General features: G+C 32.1%; 1 protein-coding gene across 1 annotated transcript in view; it reads right to left on the reverse strand.

Moving 5' to 3' along the window:
- The window catches only part of LOC144445418 (DBH-like monooxygenase protein 1), a 46,934-nt gene that overhangs the window by 21,209 nt on the left and 6,592 nt on the right, over positions 1-19,133 (reverse strand). Inside the window, exons 4-7 of the mRNA XM_078134958.1 lie at positions 13,621-13,710; positions 12,527-12,706; positions 11,902-12,007; positions 10,592-10,758 (exon numbers count right to left, since the gene is read on the reverse strand). Coding sequence (XP_077991084.1) covers positions 10,592-10,758; positions 11,902-12,007; positions 12,527-12,706; positions 13,621-13,710 — 543 coding nt within the window. The remainder of the gene's footprint in view (positions 1-10,591; positions 10,759-11,901; positions 12,008-12,526; positions 12,707-13,620; positions 13,711-19,133) is intronic.

The following is a 19,133-nucleotide window of genomic DNA, read 5'->3' on the forward strand; positions in this document are numbered from 1 at the left end:
TGTAACAATAGTGTAAGTACTGTATATACAATGCAACAATAGTGTAAGTACTATATATACGATGTAACAATAGTGTAAGTACTACGTCGATGTAAGAAAGTTGCAAGTATAATATCCTAACAAAAATCATAACCCATTCAGTCAGGGTGGTAAGACTGTCAATGTAAGAAAATTTCCCAACTTGAAGTGTAATTTTTGGGAAAGAGATGGTTCCCACAGTAACATTAATTTGCTTAACATTAAAACGCAAGCTTGTGCCCAGGAATGCTATAATCATAATTAAAGTATGTGTATATATATATGTATATGTTACTAAGTCTATTTATATTGGCAATGTTCCTATTTGGATTGGCTAAACAACAAAAACTTGTTACTAAGTCTATATTGGCAATGTTTATACTTGGATGGGGGTAAAAACTTATTACTAAGTCTATATTGGCAATGTTTATATTTGGATGGGGGTAAAAACTTATTACTAAGTCTATATTGGCAATGTTTATATTTGGATGGGGGTAAAAACTTGTTACTAAGTCTATATCGGCAATGTTTATATTTGGATGGGGTAAAAACTTGTTACTAAGTCTATATTGGCAATGTTTATATTTGGATGGGGGTAAAAACTTGTTACTAAGTCTATATCGGCAATGTTTATATTTGGATGGGGGTAAAAACTTATTACTAAGTCTATATTGGCAATGTTTATATGTGGATGGGGGTAAAAACTTGTTACTAAGTCTATATCGGCAATGTTTATATTTGGATGGGGGTAAAAACTTATTACTAAGTCTATATTGGCAATGTTTATATGTGGATGGGGGTAAAAACTTGTTACTAAGTCTATATTGGCAATGTTTATATTTGGATGGGGGTAAAAACTTGTTACTAAGTCTATATCGGCAATGTTTATATTTGGATGGGGGTAAAAACTTGTTACTAAGTCTATATTGGCAATGTTTATATTTGGATGGGGGTAAAAACTTATTACTAAGTCTATATTGGCAATGTTTATATTTGGATGGGGGTACAAACTTGTTACTAAGTCTATATCGGCAATGTTTATATTTGGATGGGGGTAAAAACTTATTACTAAGTCTATATTGGCAATGTTTATATTTGGATGGGGGTAAAAACTTGTTACTAAGTCTATATTGGCAATGTTTATATTTGGATGGGGGTAAAAACTTGTTACTAAGTCTATATTGGCAATGTTTATATTTGGATGGGGGTAAAAACTTGTTACTAAGTCTATATTGGCAATGTTTATATTTGGATGGGGGTAAAAACTTATTACTAAGTCTATATCGGCAATGTTTATATTTGGATGGGGGTAAAAACTTATTACTAAGTCTATATCGGCAATGTTTATATTTGGATGGGGGTAAAAACTTATTACTAAGTCTATATTGGCAATGTTTATATTTGGATGGGGGTAAAAACTTGTTACTAAGTCTATATTGGCAATGTTTATATTTGGATGGGGGTAAAAACTTGTTACTAAGTCTATATTGGCAATGTTTATATTTGGATGGGGGTAAAAACTTGTTACTAAGTCTATATCGGCAATGTTTATATTTGGATGGGGGTAAAAACTTGTTACTAAGTCTATATCGGCAATGTTTATATTTGGATGGGGGTAAAAACTTGTTACTAAGTCTATATCGGCAATGTTTATATTTGGATGGGGGTAAAAACTTGTTACTAAGTCTATATCGGCAATGTTTATATTTGGATGGGGGTAAAAACTTGTTACTAAGTCTATATCGGCAATGTTTATATTTGGATGGGGGTAAAAACTTGTTACTAAGTCTATATCGGCAATGTTTATATTTGGATGGGGGTAAAAACTTATTACTAAGTCTATATTGGCAATGTTTATATTTGGATGGGGGTAAAAACTTATTACTAAGTCTATATCGGCAATGTTTATATTTGGATGGGGGTAAAAACTTGTTACTAAGTCTATATTGGCAATGTTTATATTTGGATGGGGTAAAAACTTATTACTAAGTCTATATTGGCAATGTTTATATTTGGATGGGGGTAAAAACTTGTTACTAAGTCTATATTGGCAATGTTTATATTTGGATGGGGGTAAAAACTTATTACTAAGTCTATATTGGCAATGTTTATATTTGGATGGGGGTAAAAACTTATTACTAAGTCTATATCGGCAATGTTTATATTTGGATGGGGGTAAAAACTTATTACTAAGTCTATATCGGCAATGTTTATATTTGGATGGGGGTAAAAACTTATTACTAAGTCTATATCGGCAATGTTTATATTTGGATGGGGGTAAAAACTTGTTACTAAGTCTATATCGGCAATGTTTATATTTGGATGGGGGTAAAAACTTATTACTAAGTCTATATTGGCAATGTTTATATTTGGATGGGGGTAAAAACTTATTACTAAGTCTATATCGGCAATGTTTATATTTGGATGGGGGTAAAAACTTATTACTAAGTCTATATTGGCAATGTTTATATTTGGATGGGGTAAAAACTTATTACTAAGTCTATATTGGCAATGTTTATATTTGGATGGGGGTAAAAACTTGTTACTAAGTCTATATCGGCAATGTTTATATTTGGATGGGGGTAAAAACTTATTACTAAGTCTATATCGGCAATGTTTATATTTGGATGGGGGTAAAAACTTATTACTAAGTCTATATTGGCAATGTTTATATTTGGATGGGGGTAAAAACTTATTACTAAGTCTATATCGGCAATGTTTATATTTGGATGGGGGTAAAAACTTATTACTAAGTCTATATTGGCAATGTTTATATTTGGATGGGGGTAAAAACTTATTACTAAGTCTATATTGGCAATGTTTATATTTGGATGGGGGTAAAAACTTGTTACTAAGTCTATATCGGCAATGTTTATATTTGGATGGGGGTAAAAACTTATTACTAAGTCTATATTGGCAATGTTTATATGTGGATGGGGGTAAAAACTTGTTACTAAGTCTATATCGGCAATGTTTATATTTGGATGGGGGTAAAAACTTATTACTAAGTCTATATCGGCAATGTTTATATTTGGATGGGGGTAAAAACTTGTTACTAAGTCTATATTGGCAATGTTTATATTTGGATGGGGGTAAAAACTTATTACTAAGTCTATATTGGCAATGTTTATATTTGGATGGGGGTACAAACTTGTTACTAAGTCTATATCGGCAATGTTTATATTTGGATGGGGGTAAAAACTTATTACTAAGTCTATATTGGCAATGTTTATATTTGGATGGGGGTAAAAACTTGTTACTAAGTCTATATCGGCAATGTTTATATTTGGATGGGGGTAAAAACTTGTTACTAAGTCTATATTGGCAATGTTTATATTTGGATGGGGGTAAAAACTTGTTACTAAGTCTATATCGGCAATGTTTATATTTGGATGGGGGTAAAAACTTGTTACTAAGTCTATATTGGCAATGTTTATATTTGGATGGGGGTAAAAACTTGTTACTAAGTCTATATCGGCAATGTTTATATTTGGATGGGGGTAAAAACTTGTTACTAAGTCTATATCGGCAATGTTTATATTTGGATGGGGGTAAAAACTTGTTACTAAGTCTATATTGGCAATGTTTATATTTGGATGGGGGTAAAAACTTGTTACTAAGTCTATATTGGCAATGTTTATATTTGGATGGGGGTAAAAACTTGTTACTAAGTCTATATCGGCAATGTTTATATTTGGATGGGGGTAAAAACTTGTTACTAAGTCTATATCGGCAATGTTTATATTTGGATGGGGGTAAAAACTTGTTACTAAGTCTATATTGGCAATGTTTATATTTGGATGGGGGTAAAAACTTGTTACTAAGTCTATATTGGCAATGTTTATATTTGGATGGGGGTAAAAACTTGTTACTAAGTCTATATTGGCAATGTTTATATTTGGATGGGGGTAAAAACTTGTTACTAAGTCTATATCGGCAATGTTTATATTTGGATGGGGGTAAAAACTTGTTACTAAGTCTATATTGGCAATGTTTATATTTGGATGGGGGTAAAAACTTATTACTAAGTCTATATTGGCAATGTTTATATTTGGATGGGGGTAAAAACTTGTTACTAAGTCTATATTGGCAATGTTTATATTTGGATGGGGGTAAAAACTTGTTACTAAGTCTATATCGGCAATGTTTATATTTGGATGGGGGTAAAAACTTATTACTAAGTCTATATTGGCAATGTTTATATTTGGATGGGGGTAAAAACTTATTACTAAGTCTATATCGGCAATGTTTATATGTGGATGGGGGTAAAAACTTATTACTAAGTCTATATTGGCAATGTTTATATTTGGATGGGGGTAAAAACTTATTACTAAGTCTATATTGGCAATGTTTATATGTGGATGGGGGTAAAAACTTGTTACTAAGTCTATATCGGCAATGTTTATATTTGGATGGGGGTAAAAACTTGTTACTAAGTCTATATTGGCAATGTTTATATGTGGATGGGGGTAAAAACTTATTACTAAGTCTATATTGGCAATGTTTATATTTGGATGGGGGTAAAAACTTGTTACTAAGTCTATATCGGCAATGTTTATATTTGGATGGGGGTAAAAACTTGTTACTAAGTCTATAATGGCAATGTTTATATTTGGATGGGGGTAAAAACTTGTTACTAAGTCTATATTGGCAATGTTTATATTTGGATGGGGGTAAAAACTTATTACTAAGTCTATATTGGCAATGTTTATATTTGGATGGGGGTAAAAACTTATTACTAAGTCTATATTGGCAATGTTTATATTTGGATGGGGGTAAAAACTTGTTACTAAGTCTATATTGGCAATGTTTATATTTGGATGGGGGTAAAAACTTATTACTAAGTCTATATCGGCAATGTTTATATTTGGATGGGGGTAAAAACTTATTACTAAGTCTATATTGGCAATGTTTATATTTGGATGGGGGTAAAAACTTATTACTAAGTCTATATTGGCAATGTTTATATTTGGATGGGGGTAAAAACTTGTTACTAAGTCTATATTGGCAATGTTTATATTTGGATGGGGGTAAAAACTTGTTACTAAGTCTATATCGGCAATGTTTATATTTGGATGGGGGTAAAAACTTATTACTAAGTCTATATTGGCAATGTTTATATTTGGATGGGGGTAAAAACTTGTTACTAAGTCTATATCGGCAATGTTTATATGTGGATGGGGGTAAAAACTTGTTACTAAGTCTATATCGGCAATGTTTATATTTGGATGGGGGTAAAAACTTGTTACTAAGTCTATATTGGCAATGTTTATATTTGGATGGGGGTAAAAACTTGTTACTAAGTCTATATTGGCAATGTTTATATTTGGATGGGGGTAAAAACTTATTACTAAGTCTATATTGGCAATGTTTATATTTGGATGGGGGTACAAACTTGTTACTAAGTCTATATCGGCAATGTTTATATTTGGATGGGGGTAAAAACTTGTTACTAAGTCTATATCGGCAATGTTTATATTTGGATGGGGGTAAAAACTTGTTACTAAGTCTATATCGGCAATGTTTATATTTGGATGGGGGTAAAAACTTGTTACTAAGTCTATATTGGCAATGTTTATATTTGGATGGGGGTAAAAACTTATTACTAAGTCTATATTGGCAATGTTTATATTTGGATGGGGGTACAAACTTGTTACTAAGTCTATATCGGCAATGTTTATATTTGGATGGGGGTAAAAACTTGTTACTAAGTCTATATTGGCAATGTTTATATTTGGATGGGGTAAAAACTTATTACTAAGTCTATATTGGCAATGTTTATATTTGGATGGGGTAAAAACTTGTTACTAAGTCTATTTATATTGGCAATGCTCATATTCAGCCTTAGATCTACTTCTCATCCAGGGACAATAAAGTAGAAAGCAACGTTTCAGTGTGACTGGTACACCTTCATCACAACTAAGACAAAGATATTACGTTTTAATTTGTTTGTAACTCAGAACACTTGTACTTGAGGCCAATGGCCAAAATACTAAATAAACGATGGATGGCAATATGTCATTGAATCAATTCTGACAAAATTCATACCATTCGGATGTCGGAATATTAAGGGATATAGACACATGGGTGACTACTGGGTAGGCAACTACTACGAAAGTAAGTAAAATTCTATTTATGCTGAAGAGTTCGTAGTCAATAAGGTTGCTTGGATGTAAGGTCCTCGATCCTCTCTGATCACAGGCCAGTAGTATTATCGATACTGAAGTTGTCTGCAAAATCGGATTAAAAAACATATTCAAAAACGTAGTCCTATTTGAGTTCAGGTAACTGACAGAAACTGACATTTCCAGTCCAGATTTCGCAAAAAGAGCATGATAATGAATATGCAATAATTCATAATTATGGTAATGAACATAACTAAGTCTTAGTAATAATGGATATTGTTCCGTACAATATTGTTATTTTATCAGTTATGATGAGAATTGTTTGTTTATTTATTGAATGGAAGAAAAGATATTGAATGTATGAACTTGTAGGCTATATATCAAGTTTGAGTTGACAGGTTGTGCTTTTTTACGTGGTGAAATTATTATACAATTATTGGAAGGTAGTAAGTAGACTGTCGACAGTCGTTCGTGCCTTTTTTTCTACGTTTCATCTAAATCAAAGTCGTCGCCTCGCTCCGTAGCATTGAATACTAATGCGTACTCACAGGAACTGCGATTGCCTCTGGCACTCGCTGATCAGTACGCGGTTATAGTATTGCTCCGGGTCGGAGCAAGGCAACGACTTTAGCTTTAGATAAAACGTAGCAAAAAAGGCACGAACGAATGTCGACAGTCTAGGAAGATTGGAGGGAAGAGAGAAGTTTACCGAGTGTTTACATAACGATTAACGTTTAATGACACTGAATAATAATCTATATAGATACACATATCTGTCCTGCAGTATAGTTGTCATTATTTTCTTCTATTAATTGATTGATTGATTGATTGATTGAAAATATTATTCCAGACATGTATTATTCCTGAAATGTCCAAATTTAAAAAGGGCGGTAAACTTTTCTCATAACTAAATAACTTAAGACAGCGTTCAAAACGTTCACGAAGGTTATCAAAGCAAACTTTCCCCCAATCAATGAAAATACAACCTTTTTACATCATAACTCATAAAACGAAACATATTTTATGGAATGATTTACATTATCAGAAACAGTTAGTTATATAATACATGGAATGATTTACATTATCAGAAACAATTAGTTATATAATACATGGAATGATTTACATTATCAGAAACAGTTAGTTATATAATACATGGAATGATTTACATTATCAGAAACAGTTAGTTATATAATACATGGAATGATTTACATTATCAGAAACAGTTAGTTATATAATACATGGAATGATTTACGTTATCAGAAACAATTAGTTATATAATACATGGAATGATTTACATTATCAGAAACAATTAGTTATATAATACATGGAATGATTTACATTATCAGAAACAATTAGTTATATAATACATGGAATGATTTACATTATCAGAAACAGTTAGTTATATAATACATGGAATGATTTACATTATCAGAAACAGTTAGTTATATAATACATGGAATGATTTACATTATCAGAAACAATTAGTTATTATAATACATGGAATGATTTACATTATCAGAAACAATTAGTTATATAATACATGGAATGATTTACATTATCAGAAACAATTAGTTATATAATACATGGAATGATTTACATTATCAGAAACAATTAGTTATATAATACATGGAATGATTTACATTATCAGAAACAGTTAGTTATATAATACATGGAATGATTTACATTATCAGAAACAATTAGTTATATAATACATGGAATGATTTACATTATCAGAAACAATTAGTTATATAATACATGGAATGATTTACATTATCAGAAACAGTTAGTTATTATAATACATGGAATGATTTACGTTATCAGAAACAATTAGTTATTATAATACATGGAATGATTTACGTTATCAGAAACAGTTAGTTATTATAATACATGGAATGATTTACGTTATCAGAAACAATTAGTTATTATAATACATGGAATGATTTACGTTATCAGAAACAGTTAGTTATTATAATACATGGAATGATTTACATTATCAGAAACAATTAGTTATATAATACATGGAATGATTTACATTATCAGAAACAATTAGTTATATAATACATGGAATGATTTACGTTATCAGAAACAATTAGTTATATAATACATGGAATGATTTACATTATCAGAAACAGTTAGTTATTATAATACATGGAATGATTTACGTTATCAGAAACAGTTAGTTATATAATACATGGAATGATTTACATTATCAGAAACAGTTAGTTATATAATACATGGAATGATTTACGTTATCAGAAACAGTTAGTTATTATAATACATGGAATGATTTACATTATCAGAAACAGTTAGTTATATAATACATGGAATGATTTACATTATCAGAAACAATTAGTTATATAATACATGGAATGATTTACATTATCAGAAACAATTAGTTATATAATACATGGAATGATTTACATTATCAGAAACAATTAGTTATATAATACATGGAATGATTTACATTATCAGAAACAATTAGTTATATAATACATGGAATGATTTACATTATCAGAAACAATTAGTTATATAATACATGGAATGATTTACGTTATCAGAAACAGTTAGTTATATAATACATGGAATGATTTACATTATCAGAAACAATTAGTTATATAATACATGGAATGATTTACATTATCAGAAACAATTAGTTATATAATACATGGAATGATTTACGTTATCAGAAACAGTTAGTTATATAATACATGGAATGATTTACATTATCAGAAACAATTAGTTATATAATACATGGAATGATTTACATTATCAGAAACAATTAGTTATATAATACATGGAATGATTTACATTATCAGAAACAATTAGTTATATAATACATGGAATGATTTACATTATCAGAAACAGTTAGTTATATAATACATGGAATGATTTACGTTATCAGAAACAATTAGTTATATAATACATGGAATGATTTACATTATCAGAAACAGTTAGTTATATAATACATGGAATGATTTACATTATCAGAAACAATTAGTTATATAATACATGGAATGATTTACATTATCAGAAACAGTTAGTTATATAATACATGGAATGATTTACATTATCAGAAACAATTAGTTATATAATACATGGAATGATTTACATTATCAGAAACAATTAGTTATTATAATACATGGAATGATTTACATTATCAGAAACAGTTAGTTATATAATACATGGAATGATTTACATTATCAGAAACAATTAGTTATATAATACATGGAATGATTTACATTATCAGAAACAGTTAGTTATATAATACATGGAATGATTTACATTATCAGAAACAGTTAGTTATATAATACATGGAATGATTTACGTTATCAGAAACAGTTAGTTATATAATACATGGAATGATTTACATTATCAGAAACAATTAGTTATATAATACATGGAATGATTTACGTTATCAGAAACAGTTAGTTATATAATACATGGAATGATTTACGTTATCAGAAACAGTTAGTTATATAATACATGGAATGATTTACATTATCAGAAACAATTAGTTATATAATACATGGAATGATTTACATTATCAGAAACAGTTAGTTATATAATACATGGAATGATTTACATTATCAGAAACAATTAGTTATATAATACATGGAATGATTTACATTATCAGAAACAGTTAGTTATATAATACATGGAATGATTTACATTATCAGAAACAATTAGTTATATAATACATGGAATGATAAAATATTGCACATTAAACCTTACAATTGGACTGAAAATGTCAGCTGCCGTCAGTTTCTCCAACCGAATTCGTTACGTTAACGTTTTTCAATCCGATGTCGCAGACAAATTTAGCATCGTGTACTGCTCCCCAACTGAGTTCCCTTGATTTGTTCCCGATGATTTGTTGCCTAAATTTGTGTGAACCGACTCAGGTTAAGATTGGCAACATGCTAAAGCTGGCGTAACTCGGTTTTACAAAGTGTTTTAATAAAACTATAAAAAATATAAGATATATTTGAATTTTGACTATGACCTTCATTTTTGATCGGAAAGTTCATATGATCAATGAGTTGCCCGTCCCCCTAAACATATATATATATATAGACACAGTTTGATTATGATTATAGCACTTCTGGAGCCCTAGATATGGCGTTTTCTTAATGTTTAGCATCTTTCGAAATAATGTAACCGTTACCATAGAAACTGCCTTCTGTGACTTGGCGCAAGAGAATCAAGAGGTGCAACATCAGTTTGTTGATGGCCCAGAGTTACTCCAACCAAATATGATGTCAAAAATGGTTCTTCAAACTATGTAAGGTAACTTTTTTAAGCCACGTTTTGCACCTTGGTGTCCTGATTAAATATATTTCTTAGCCATATTACAAGCACAACCTTTAGATGTAGCAATAGTGTAAACACTACACATTTGATTGATTGTGCGTTGGGGTAGGGTACGTGCTAGAGAAGATAATACTTACGTCTAATGTACAGTCAACGGAGCAATAGCCTTTAGTTTCGAACTTTCTGACACCTGGGGGTATGAGAAAAGTGTCATCAATGTGGCTACCGACTTCCATTATACTAGCATCATACTCTCTTAATTGTGACGTAAAGTGTAGCTGTATTCCAGAAGCATCGGTTATACCTGCAACAAATTATCGACAGTTCTTGGATATTAAATCACGGCGGAAGACTTATAGAATTACTCCCTGAAGCATTAAATGATCACTGACTGTGCTATGTATGTTCTGACCATAGATAACATAATGTTGTAAATCAGACTGTGCTATGTATGTTCTGACCATAGATAACATAATGTTGTAAATCAGACTGTGCTGTGTATGTTCTGACCATAGATAACATAATGTTGTAAATCAGACTGTGCTATGTATGTTCTGACCAGAGATAACATAATGTTGTAAATCAGCCTGTGCTATGTATTTTCTGACCATAGATAACATAATGTTGTAAATCAGACTGTGCTATGTATGTTCTGGACCAGAGATAACATAATGTTGTAAATCAGACTGTGCTATGTATTTTCTGACCATAGATAACATAATGTTGTAAATCAGACTGTGCTATGTATGTTCTGACCATAGATAACATAATGTTGTAAAATCAGACTATACTGAGGACACAATTGTAAACTAGACTGGACATTACGTATATACTCTTTTGGGCATAGAAGTGTTAATACTTGGGAAAAGTCTACCACAGTCTGTGGTTTCACCATCAAGTGTTCAGTCCTTTTAGTGACGACTTGATAAAGAATTACCATATCAGTATGATATTGACTCTCAACAAACTACCGAAGACATCAACACTCACTCAACGCATTACATGGACTGCGGTCTGATTTCAGAGTCTGTCTAACATAGCCTAGAATCAGAATTTACCTACATACCTATATACTTATATATATATATATATATATATATATATATATATATATATATATATATATATATATATATATATATATATATATATATATATTGTGTTTATGTTATGTTGTGAAATTAGTCTATATATTTTATGTTGTCATCATATACACTTGCATAATTAAGCAATATCTTATGAATGAATGCTCAAATACATTAATTATAACAAAGCCCAGGTGTCCTATAACGCATTGCGTACGTGGCTATTGAAATATACTCACTATACAAATGTAGTACAAACCATGGTGTGTTATCTTTTTTAAATTCATTAACAAAACGTATACTAGAGTTTAAACCATGGTTTATTCACATTTTTGACCTTGCTAAGTTTACAAAACACTTACTTGAGTTCCAACCATGGTCAAGTACTGTCCCCAACAGCAGATAGCGTGCATCGCCATTTGCATAGTCGAATAATGAATATCCGGCCTCCAATGGGAAGTAAAATCCCTATGACGAAATGATATATATTATTGCCTTGATATTGGGTTATATGCCCTCGGTGCAAGGATATGATCGACTCTGCTATGCGTCGTGCGGATCGACTCCGCTATGCATCATTTTTGCTACGTATTCACTGTTGGAAGACGAGCTCCCTATGGTTAGGCCTCAGAATTGGCCAAAATTGAAAATTGTTTCAGAGTACAGCACAGTCACGTCCGAATGTAATGGTATGTAGTGATATGAATACAAAGCCAGTGTGTAAGGAAAATACAGGTCTTTTGTTGACACTTTATTTTATTTTAGTCGTGCATTTAAAGGAAAATAGTGGCAATTGTCAATTTGATATCTATTTAGAAAGAGGTACAAAACATATTAGCTAAGAGTAAACTTGTTTTTGTAGGATGAGAACTAAAGTAATTCATTTTGTTATCCTATATTGAACTATTGATCTCGTCCCTAAAATACACAAATTGTAGAATCCAATTTGTTACACTTGACGACATTGATATGTAATTAAGTTCCTACCGATGATCCTGCGGTCCATGAACTTATCTGGACAGTACAACTGCTGGCATTGTCTGGTTTGTCAGAGGAGTAGCATTGGTAGCCAAAGCCAACGTACGAATCGTCAAATTCACCACTACAAATTAATATGAACATTTGAGAAACTACGCCTTCATTTCCTTCACTAATTATTGGTGTGTACTACAATATGGGATGAAAAAAAAAAATAAAAAACTCATTTAATTAGTTCGGTAGTCAGTAGATCGTTTTTTAGGATAAGATCATTAGTCTACGATCCATAGATCAGCTAGTTCGTTCGTCAATTGGTTAGTTAATCAAACATTTAGTTACTTGGTTGGTTAGTTAGTTAGTCATTTAGTTAATTGGTAAGTTAGTCAATCATTTAGTTAACTGGTTAGTTAGTCAATCATTCAGTCAATTGGTTAGTTACTTGGTTAGTTAGTCAATCATTTAGTTACTTGGTAAGTTAGTCAATCATTTAGTTAACTGGTTAATTAGTCAATCATTCAGTCAATTGGTTAGTTACTTGGTTAGTTAGTCAGTCATTTAGTTACTTGGTTATTTAGTCAATCATTTAGTGAGAGATTAAACCGGTTGATACGTTAAATTATTTTAGTCGGTTGGTTAGGTAGTCAATCTGTGAGTTAGTGAGTAAACCGATTGATAAGTTCAATTAATTAATTTAGCTCGTTGGTTAGACAATCAGTTAGTGAGTAAACCAGCTGATAAGTTCAATTAATTTAGTTTGTTGGTTAGTTAGTCATTCTGTGAGTTAGTGAGTCAGTAAACTGGTTGTAAACGTTTAGTTAATAGGTCCTTGGTTAGTTAGACAATCAGTTAGTGAGTGAACTGGTTGACAAGTTTACTTCGATATTATGATGGTCTGTGTCCGTTACCTCAAAAACAACAACAATGATCTTTTGTATGAAAACACTGAATTCTAACTGGTACACCTTGGTTATTGTTTTGAAAGTAGGTTACAAAGATAACCGGGAAAAAGTACCCTGTATATGGGCAAATCTTTTAACCAATCACTATCCAAGATTGGTGATATATGATCTGTAATACTCTGTAGGTATATCCTTTTTTTTTACCTTAACCACGTGATGCTTTGTATTATATTCATCTGGCATTTTAAAGATTTGACACCAGTATGTTCTTTCTTGATCAGCTGGTACAGTGATCTGAAATTGAGTATCAGAGTGAAAATGGATTATAATACATCTCATAAATATCAATGCAACCGATGTTATTTGGGATATGACGTTCAATAGAACATTGACTTGTTATACTAGATTTAAGCGTTTATTGCCTAAAAATCTTTGGATGACAGCATTATTAAGAGCAGGGCTTACAGTAGATTGGGTGATAGTATTAAAAGTAGGGCCTACAGTAGATTGGGTGATAGTATTAAAAGTAGGGCTTATAGTAGATTGGGTGATGGTATTAAAAGTAGGGCCTACAGTAGATTGGGTGATAGTATTAAAAGTAGGGCTTACAGTAGATTGGGTGATGGTATTAAAAGTAGGGCTTACAGTAGATTGGGTGATAGTATTAAAAGTAGGGCTTACAGTAGATTGGGTGACAGTATTAAAAGTAGGGCTTACAGTAGATTTGGTGACAGTATTAAAAGTAGGGCTTACAGTAGATTGGGTGATAGTATTAAAAGTAGGGCTTACAGTAGATTGGGTGATAGTATTAAAAGTAGGGCTTACAATAGATTGGGTGACAGTATTAAAAGTAGGGCTTACAGTAGATTGGGTGATAGTATTAAAAGTAGGGCTTACAGTAGATTGGGTGATAGTATTAAAAGTAGGGCTTACAGTAGAATGGGTGATAGTATTAAAAGTAGAGTTTACAGTAGATTGGGTGATAGTATTAAAAGTAGAGCTTACAGTAGATTGGGTGATAGTATTAAAAGTAGGGCTTACAGTAGATTGGGTGATAGTATTAAAAGTAGGGCTTACAGAAGATTGGGTGATAGTATTAAAAGTAGGTCTGACAGTAGATTGGGTGATAGTATTAAAAGTAGGGCTTACAGTAGATTGGGTGATAGTATTAAAAGTAGGGCTTACAGTAGATTGGGTGATAGTATTAAAAGTAGGGCTTACAGTAGATTGGGTGATAGTATTAAAAGTAGAGCTTATAGTAGATTGGGTGATAGTATTAAAAGTAGAGCTTACAGTAGATTGGGTGATAGTATTAAAAGTAGGGCTTACAGTAGCTTGGGTGACAGTATTAAAAGTAGGGCTTACAGTAGATTGGGTGATAGTATTAAAAGTAGGGCCTACAGTAGAATGGGTGATAGTATTAAAAGTAGAGCTTACAGTAGATTGGGTGACAGTATTAAAAGTAGGGCCTACAGTAGATTGGGTGATAGTATTAAAAGTAGGGCTTACAATAGATTGGGTGATAGTATTAAAAGTAGGGCTTACAGTAGATTGGGTGATAGTATTAAAAGTAGGGCTTACAGTAGATTGGGTGACAGTATTAAAAGTAGGGCTTACAATAGATTGGGTGATAGTATTAAAAGTAGGGCTTACAGTAGATTGGGTGATAGTATTAAAAGTAGGGCTGACAGTAGATTGGGTGATAGTATTAAAAGTAGGGCTTACAGTAGATTGGGTGATAGTATTAAAAGTAGGGCTTACAGTAGATTGGGTGATAGTATTAAAAGTAGGGCTTACAGTAGATTGGGTGATAGTATTAAAAGTAGGGCTTACAGTAGATTGGGTGATATTATTAAAAGTAGAGCTTACAGTAGATTGGGTGATATTATTAAAAGTAGGGCTTACAGTAGATTGGGTGACAGTATTAAAAGTAGAACTTACAGTAGATTGGGTGATAGTATTAAAAGTAGAACTTACAGTAGATTGGGTGATAGTATTAAAAGTAGGGCTTACAGTAGATTGGGTGATAGTATTAAAAGTAGGGCTTACAGTAGATTGGGTGATAGTATTAAAAGTAGAACTTACAGTAGATTGGGTGATATTATTAAAAGTAGGGCTTACAGTAGATTGGGTGATAGTATTAAAAGTAGGGCTTACAGTAGATTGGGTGATAGTATTAAAAGTAGGGCTTACAGTAGATTGGGTGACAGTATTAAAAGTAGGGCTTACAGTAGATTGGGTGATAGTATTAAAAGTAGAGCTTACAGTAGATTGGGTGATAGTATTAAAAGTAGGGCTTACAGTAGATTGGGTGATAGTATTAAAAGTAGGGCTTACAGTAGATTGGGTGATAGTATTAAAAGTAGGGCTTACAGTAGATTGGGTGATAGTATTAAAAGTAGGGCTTACAGTAGATTGGGTGACAGTATTAAAAGTAGGGCTTACAGTAGATTGGGTGATAGTATTAAAAGTAGAGCTTACAGTAGATTGGGTGATAGTATTAAAAGTAGGGCTTACAGTAGATTGGGTGATAGTATTAAAAGTAGGGCTTACAATAGATTGGGTGACAATATTAAAAGTAGGACTTACAGTAGATTGGGTGATAGTATTAAAAGTAGGGCTTACAGTAGATTGGGGGATAGTATTAAAAGTAGGGCTTACAGTAGATTGGGTGATAGTATTAAAAGTAGGGCTTACAGTAGATTGGGTGATAGTATTAAAAGTAGGGCTTACAGTAGATTGGGTGATAGTATTAAAAGTAGGGCTTACAGTAGATTGGGTGACAGTATTAAAAGTAGGGCTTACAGTAGATTGGGTGATAGTATTAAAAGTAGGGCTTACAGTAGATTGGGTGATAGTATTAAAAGTAGGGCTTACAGTAGATTGGGTGATAGTATTAAAGTAGGGCTTACAATAGATTGGGTGATAGTATTAAAAGTAGGGCTTACAGTAGATTGGGTGATAGTATTAAAAGTAGGGCTTACAGTAGATTGGGTGATAGTATTAAAAGTAGAGCTTTCAGTAGATTGGGTGATAGTATTAAAAGTAGGGCTTACAATAGATTGGGTGACAGTATTAAAAGTAGGGCTTACAGTAGATTGGGTGATAGTATTAAAAGTAGGGCTTACAGTAGATTGGGTGATAGTATTAAAAGTAGGGCTTACAGTAGAGCGGGTGACAGTATTAAAAGTAGGGCTTATAGTAGATTGGGTGATAGTATTAAAAGTAGGGCTTACAATAGATTGGATGATAGTATTAAAAGTAGGGCTTACAGTAGATTGGGTGATAGTATTAAAAGTAGGGCTTATAGTAGATTGGGTGATAGTATTAAAAGTAGGGCTTACAATAGATTGTGTGATGGTATTAAAAGTAGAGCTTACAGTAGATTGGGTGATAGTATTAAAAGTAGGGCTTACAGTAGATTGGGTGATGGTATTAAAAGTAGAGTTTACAGTAGATTGGGTGATGGTATTAAAAGTAGGGCTTACAGTAGATTGGGTGATAGTATTAAAAGTAGAGTTTACAGTAGATTGGGTGATGGTATTAAAAGTAGGGCTTACAGTAGATTGGGTGATGGTATTAAAAGTAGGGCTTACAGTAGATTGTGTGATAGTATTAAAAGTAGGGCTTATAGTAGATTGGGTGATAGTATTAAAAGTAGGGCTTACAGTAGATTGGGTGATGGTATTAAAAGTAGAGCTTACAGTAGATTGGGTGATAGTATTAAAAGTAGGGCTTACAGTAGATTGGGTGATAGTATTAAAAGTAGGGCTTACAATAGATTGGGTGATAGTATTAAAAGTAGAGTTTACAGTAGATTGGGTGATAGTATTAAAAGTAGGGCTTACAGTAGATTTGGTGATGGTATTAAAAGTAGGGCTTATAGTAGATTGGGTGATAGTATTAAAAGTAGGGCTTACAATAGATTGTGTGATGGTATTAAAAGTAGAGCTTACAGTAGATTGGGTGATATTATTAAAAGTAGAGCTTACAATAGATTGGGTGATAGTATTAAAAGTAGGGCTTACAGTAGATTGGGTGATAGTATTAAAAGTAGGGCTTACAGTAGATTGGGTGATAGTATTAAAAGTAGGGCTTACAGTAGATTGGGTGATAGTATTAAAAGTAGGGCTTACAGTAGATTGGGTGACAGTATTAAAAGTAGGGCCTACAGTAGAATGGGTGATAGTATTAAAAGTAGAGCTTACAATAGATTGGGTGACAGTATTAAAAGTAGGGCTTACAGTAGATTGGGTGATAGTATTAAAAGTAGAGCTTACAGTAGATTGGGTGATAGTATTAAAAGTAGGGCTTACAATAGAATGGGTGATAGTATTAAAAGTAGAGCTTACAGTAGATTGGGTGATAGTATTAAAAGTAGGGCTTACAGTAGATTGGGTGATAGTATTAAAAGTAGGGCTTACAGTAGATTGGGTGATAGTATTAAAAGTAGGACTTACAGTAGATTGGGTGATAGTATTAAAAGTAGAGCTTACAGTAGATTGGGTGACAGTATTAAAAGTAGAGCTTACAGTAAATTGGGTGATAGTATTAAAAGTAGGGCTTAAAATAGATTGGGTGATAGTATTAAAAGTAGGGCTTACAGTAGATTGGGTGATAGTATTAAAAGTAGGGCTTACAGTAGATTGGGTGACAGTATTAAAAGTAGGGCCTACAGTAGATTGGGTGATAGTATTTAAAGTAGGGCTTACAGTAGATTGGGTGATAGTATTAAAAGTAGGGCTTACAATAGATTGGGTGAACGTATTAAAAGTAGGGCCTACAGTAGATTGGGTGATAGTATTAAAGTAGGGCTTACAGTAGATTGGGTGATAGTATTAAAAGTAGGGTTTACAATAGATTGGGTGATAGTATTAAAAGTAGGGCTTACAGTTGATTGTGTGACAGTATTAAAAGTAGGGCCTACAATAGATTGGGTAATATCTATAACTATAAAGTATTGAAAAGTCTTATAAGTATGCTTTATTGATGGCTTATTTATATACAGGATTAATACTTTTTCATGTGTTTTAAACTGAAATAAGCATGTTACTAATTTGTGAAATACGAAGTATTATGTTTTATTGTAAGGGGGCAAGTTGATTACATTTGATTTTTCATTGTGTTAAATGTCATATACATATATACTGACGTCACTTCCTCATGTGTTGATGTCATATACATATATACTGACGTCACTTACTCATGTGTTGATGTCATATACATATATACTGACGTCACTTACTCATGTGTTGATGTCATATACATATATGCTGACGTCACTTACTCATGTGTTGATGTCATATACATGTATAGAGCTTTGTATGTAATCCTCTACATTGTTCTATTTTATGGAACATTTGACTTGTTAATTTTGATATATTTGTACATTGGTAGATAAGATTAGAGTGTTTCGTAAACCTTTAATTTCTGGCAATAAATTTATTATTTATTATCATTTATTATGCTGACGTCATTTACGTCTGTGAACTACACTGGCTACCAGTTCAGGACAGAATAAAGTTCAAACTTTTGCTCATGACATACAAGTCCCTCAATGGACTCGCTCCAAGATATTTATCAGACCTTCTTCACTGGAAAACAGCTACGAGAACACTGCGATCAACAAATAAACATCTCCTATATGTACCTAAGTACAAGCTGGAATCTTATGGAGGAAGATCGTTTTCTTCTGCTGCGCCTCGTCTGTGGAATGA

The sequence above is a fragment of the Glandiceps talaboti genome, chromosome 14 (genome assembly GCF_964340395.1).
Source record: "Glandiceps talaboti chromosome 14, keGlaTala1.1, whole genome shotgun sequence".
Classification (NCBI taxonomy): domain Eukaryota; kingdom Metazoa; phylum Hemichordata; class Enteropneusta; family Spengelidae; genus Glandiceps; species Glandiceps talaboti.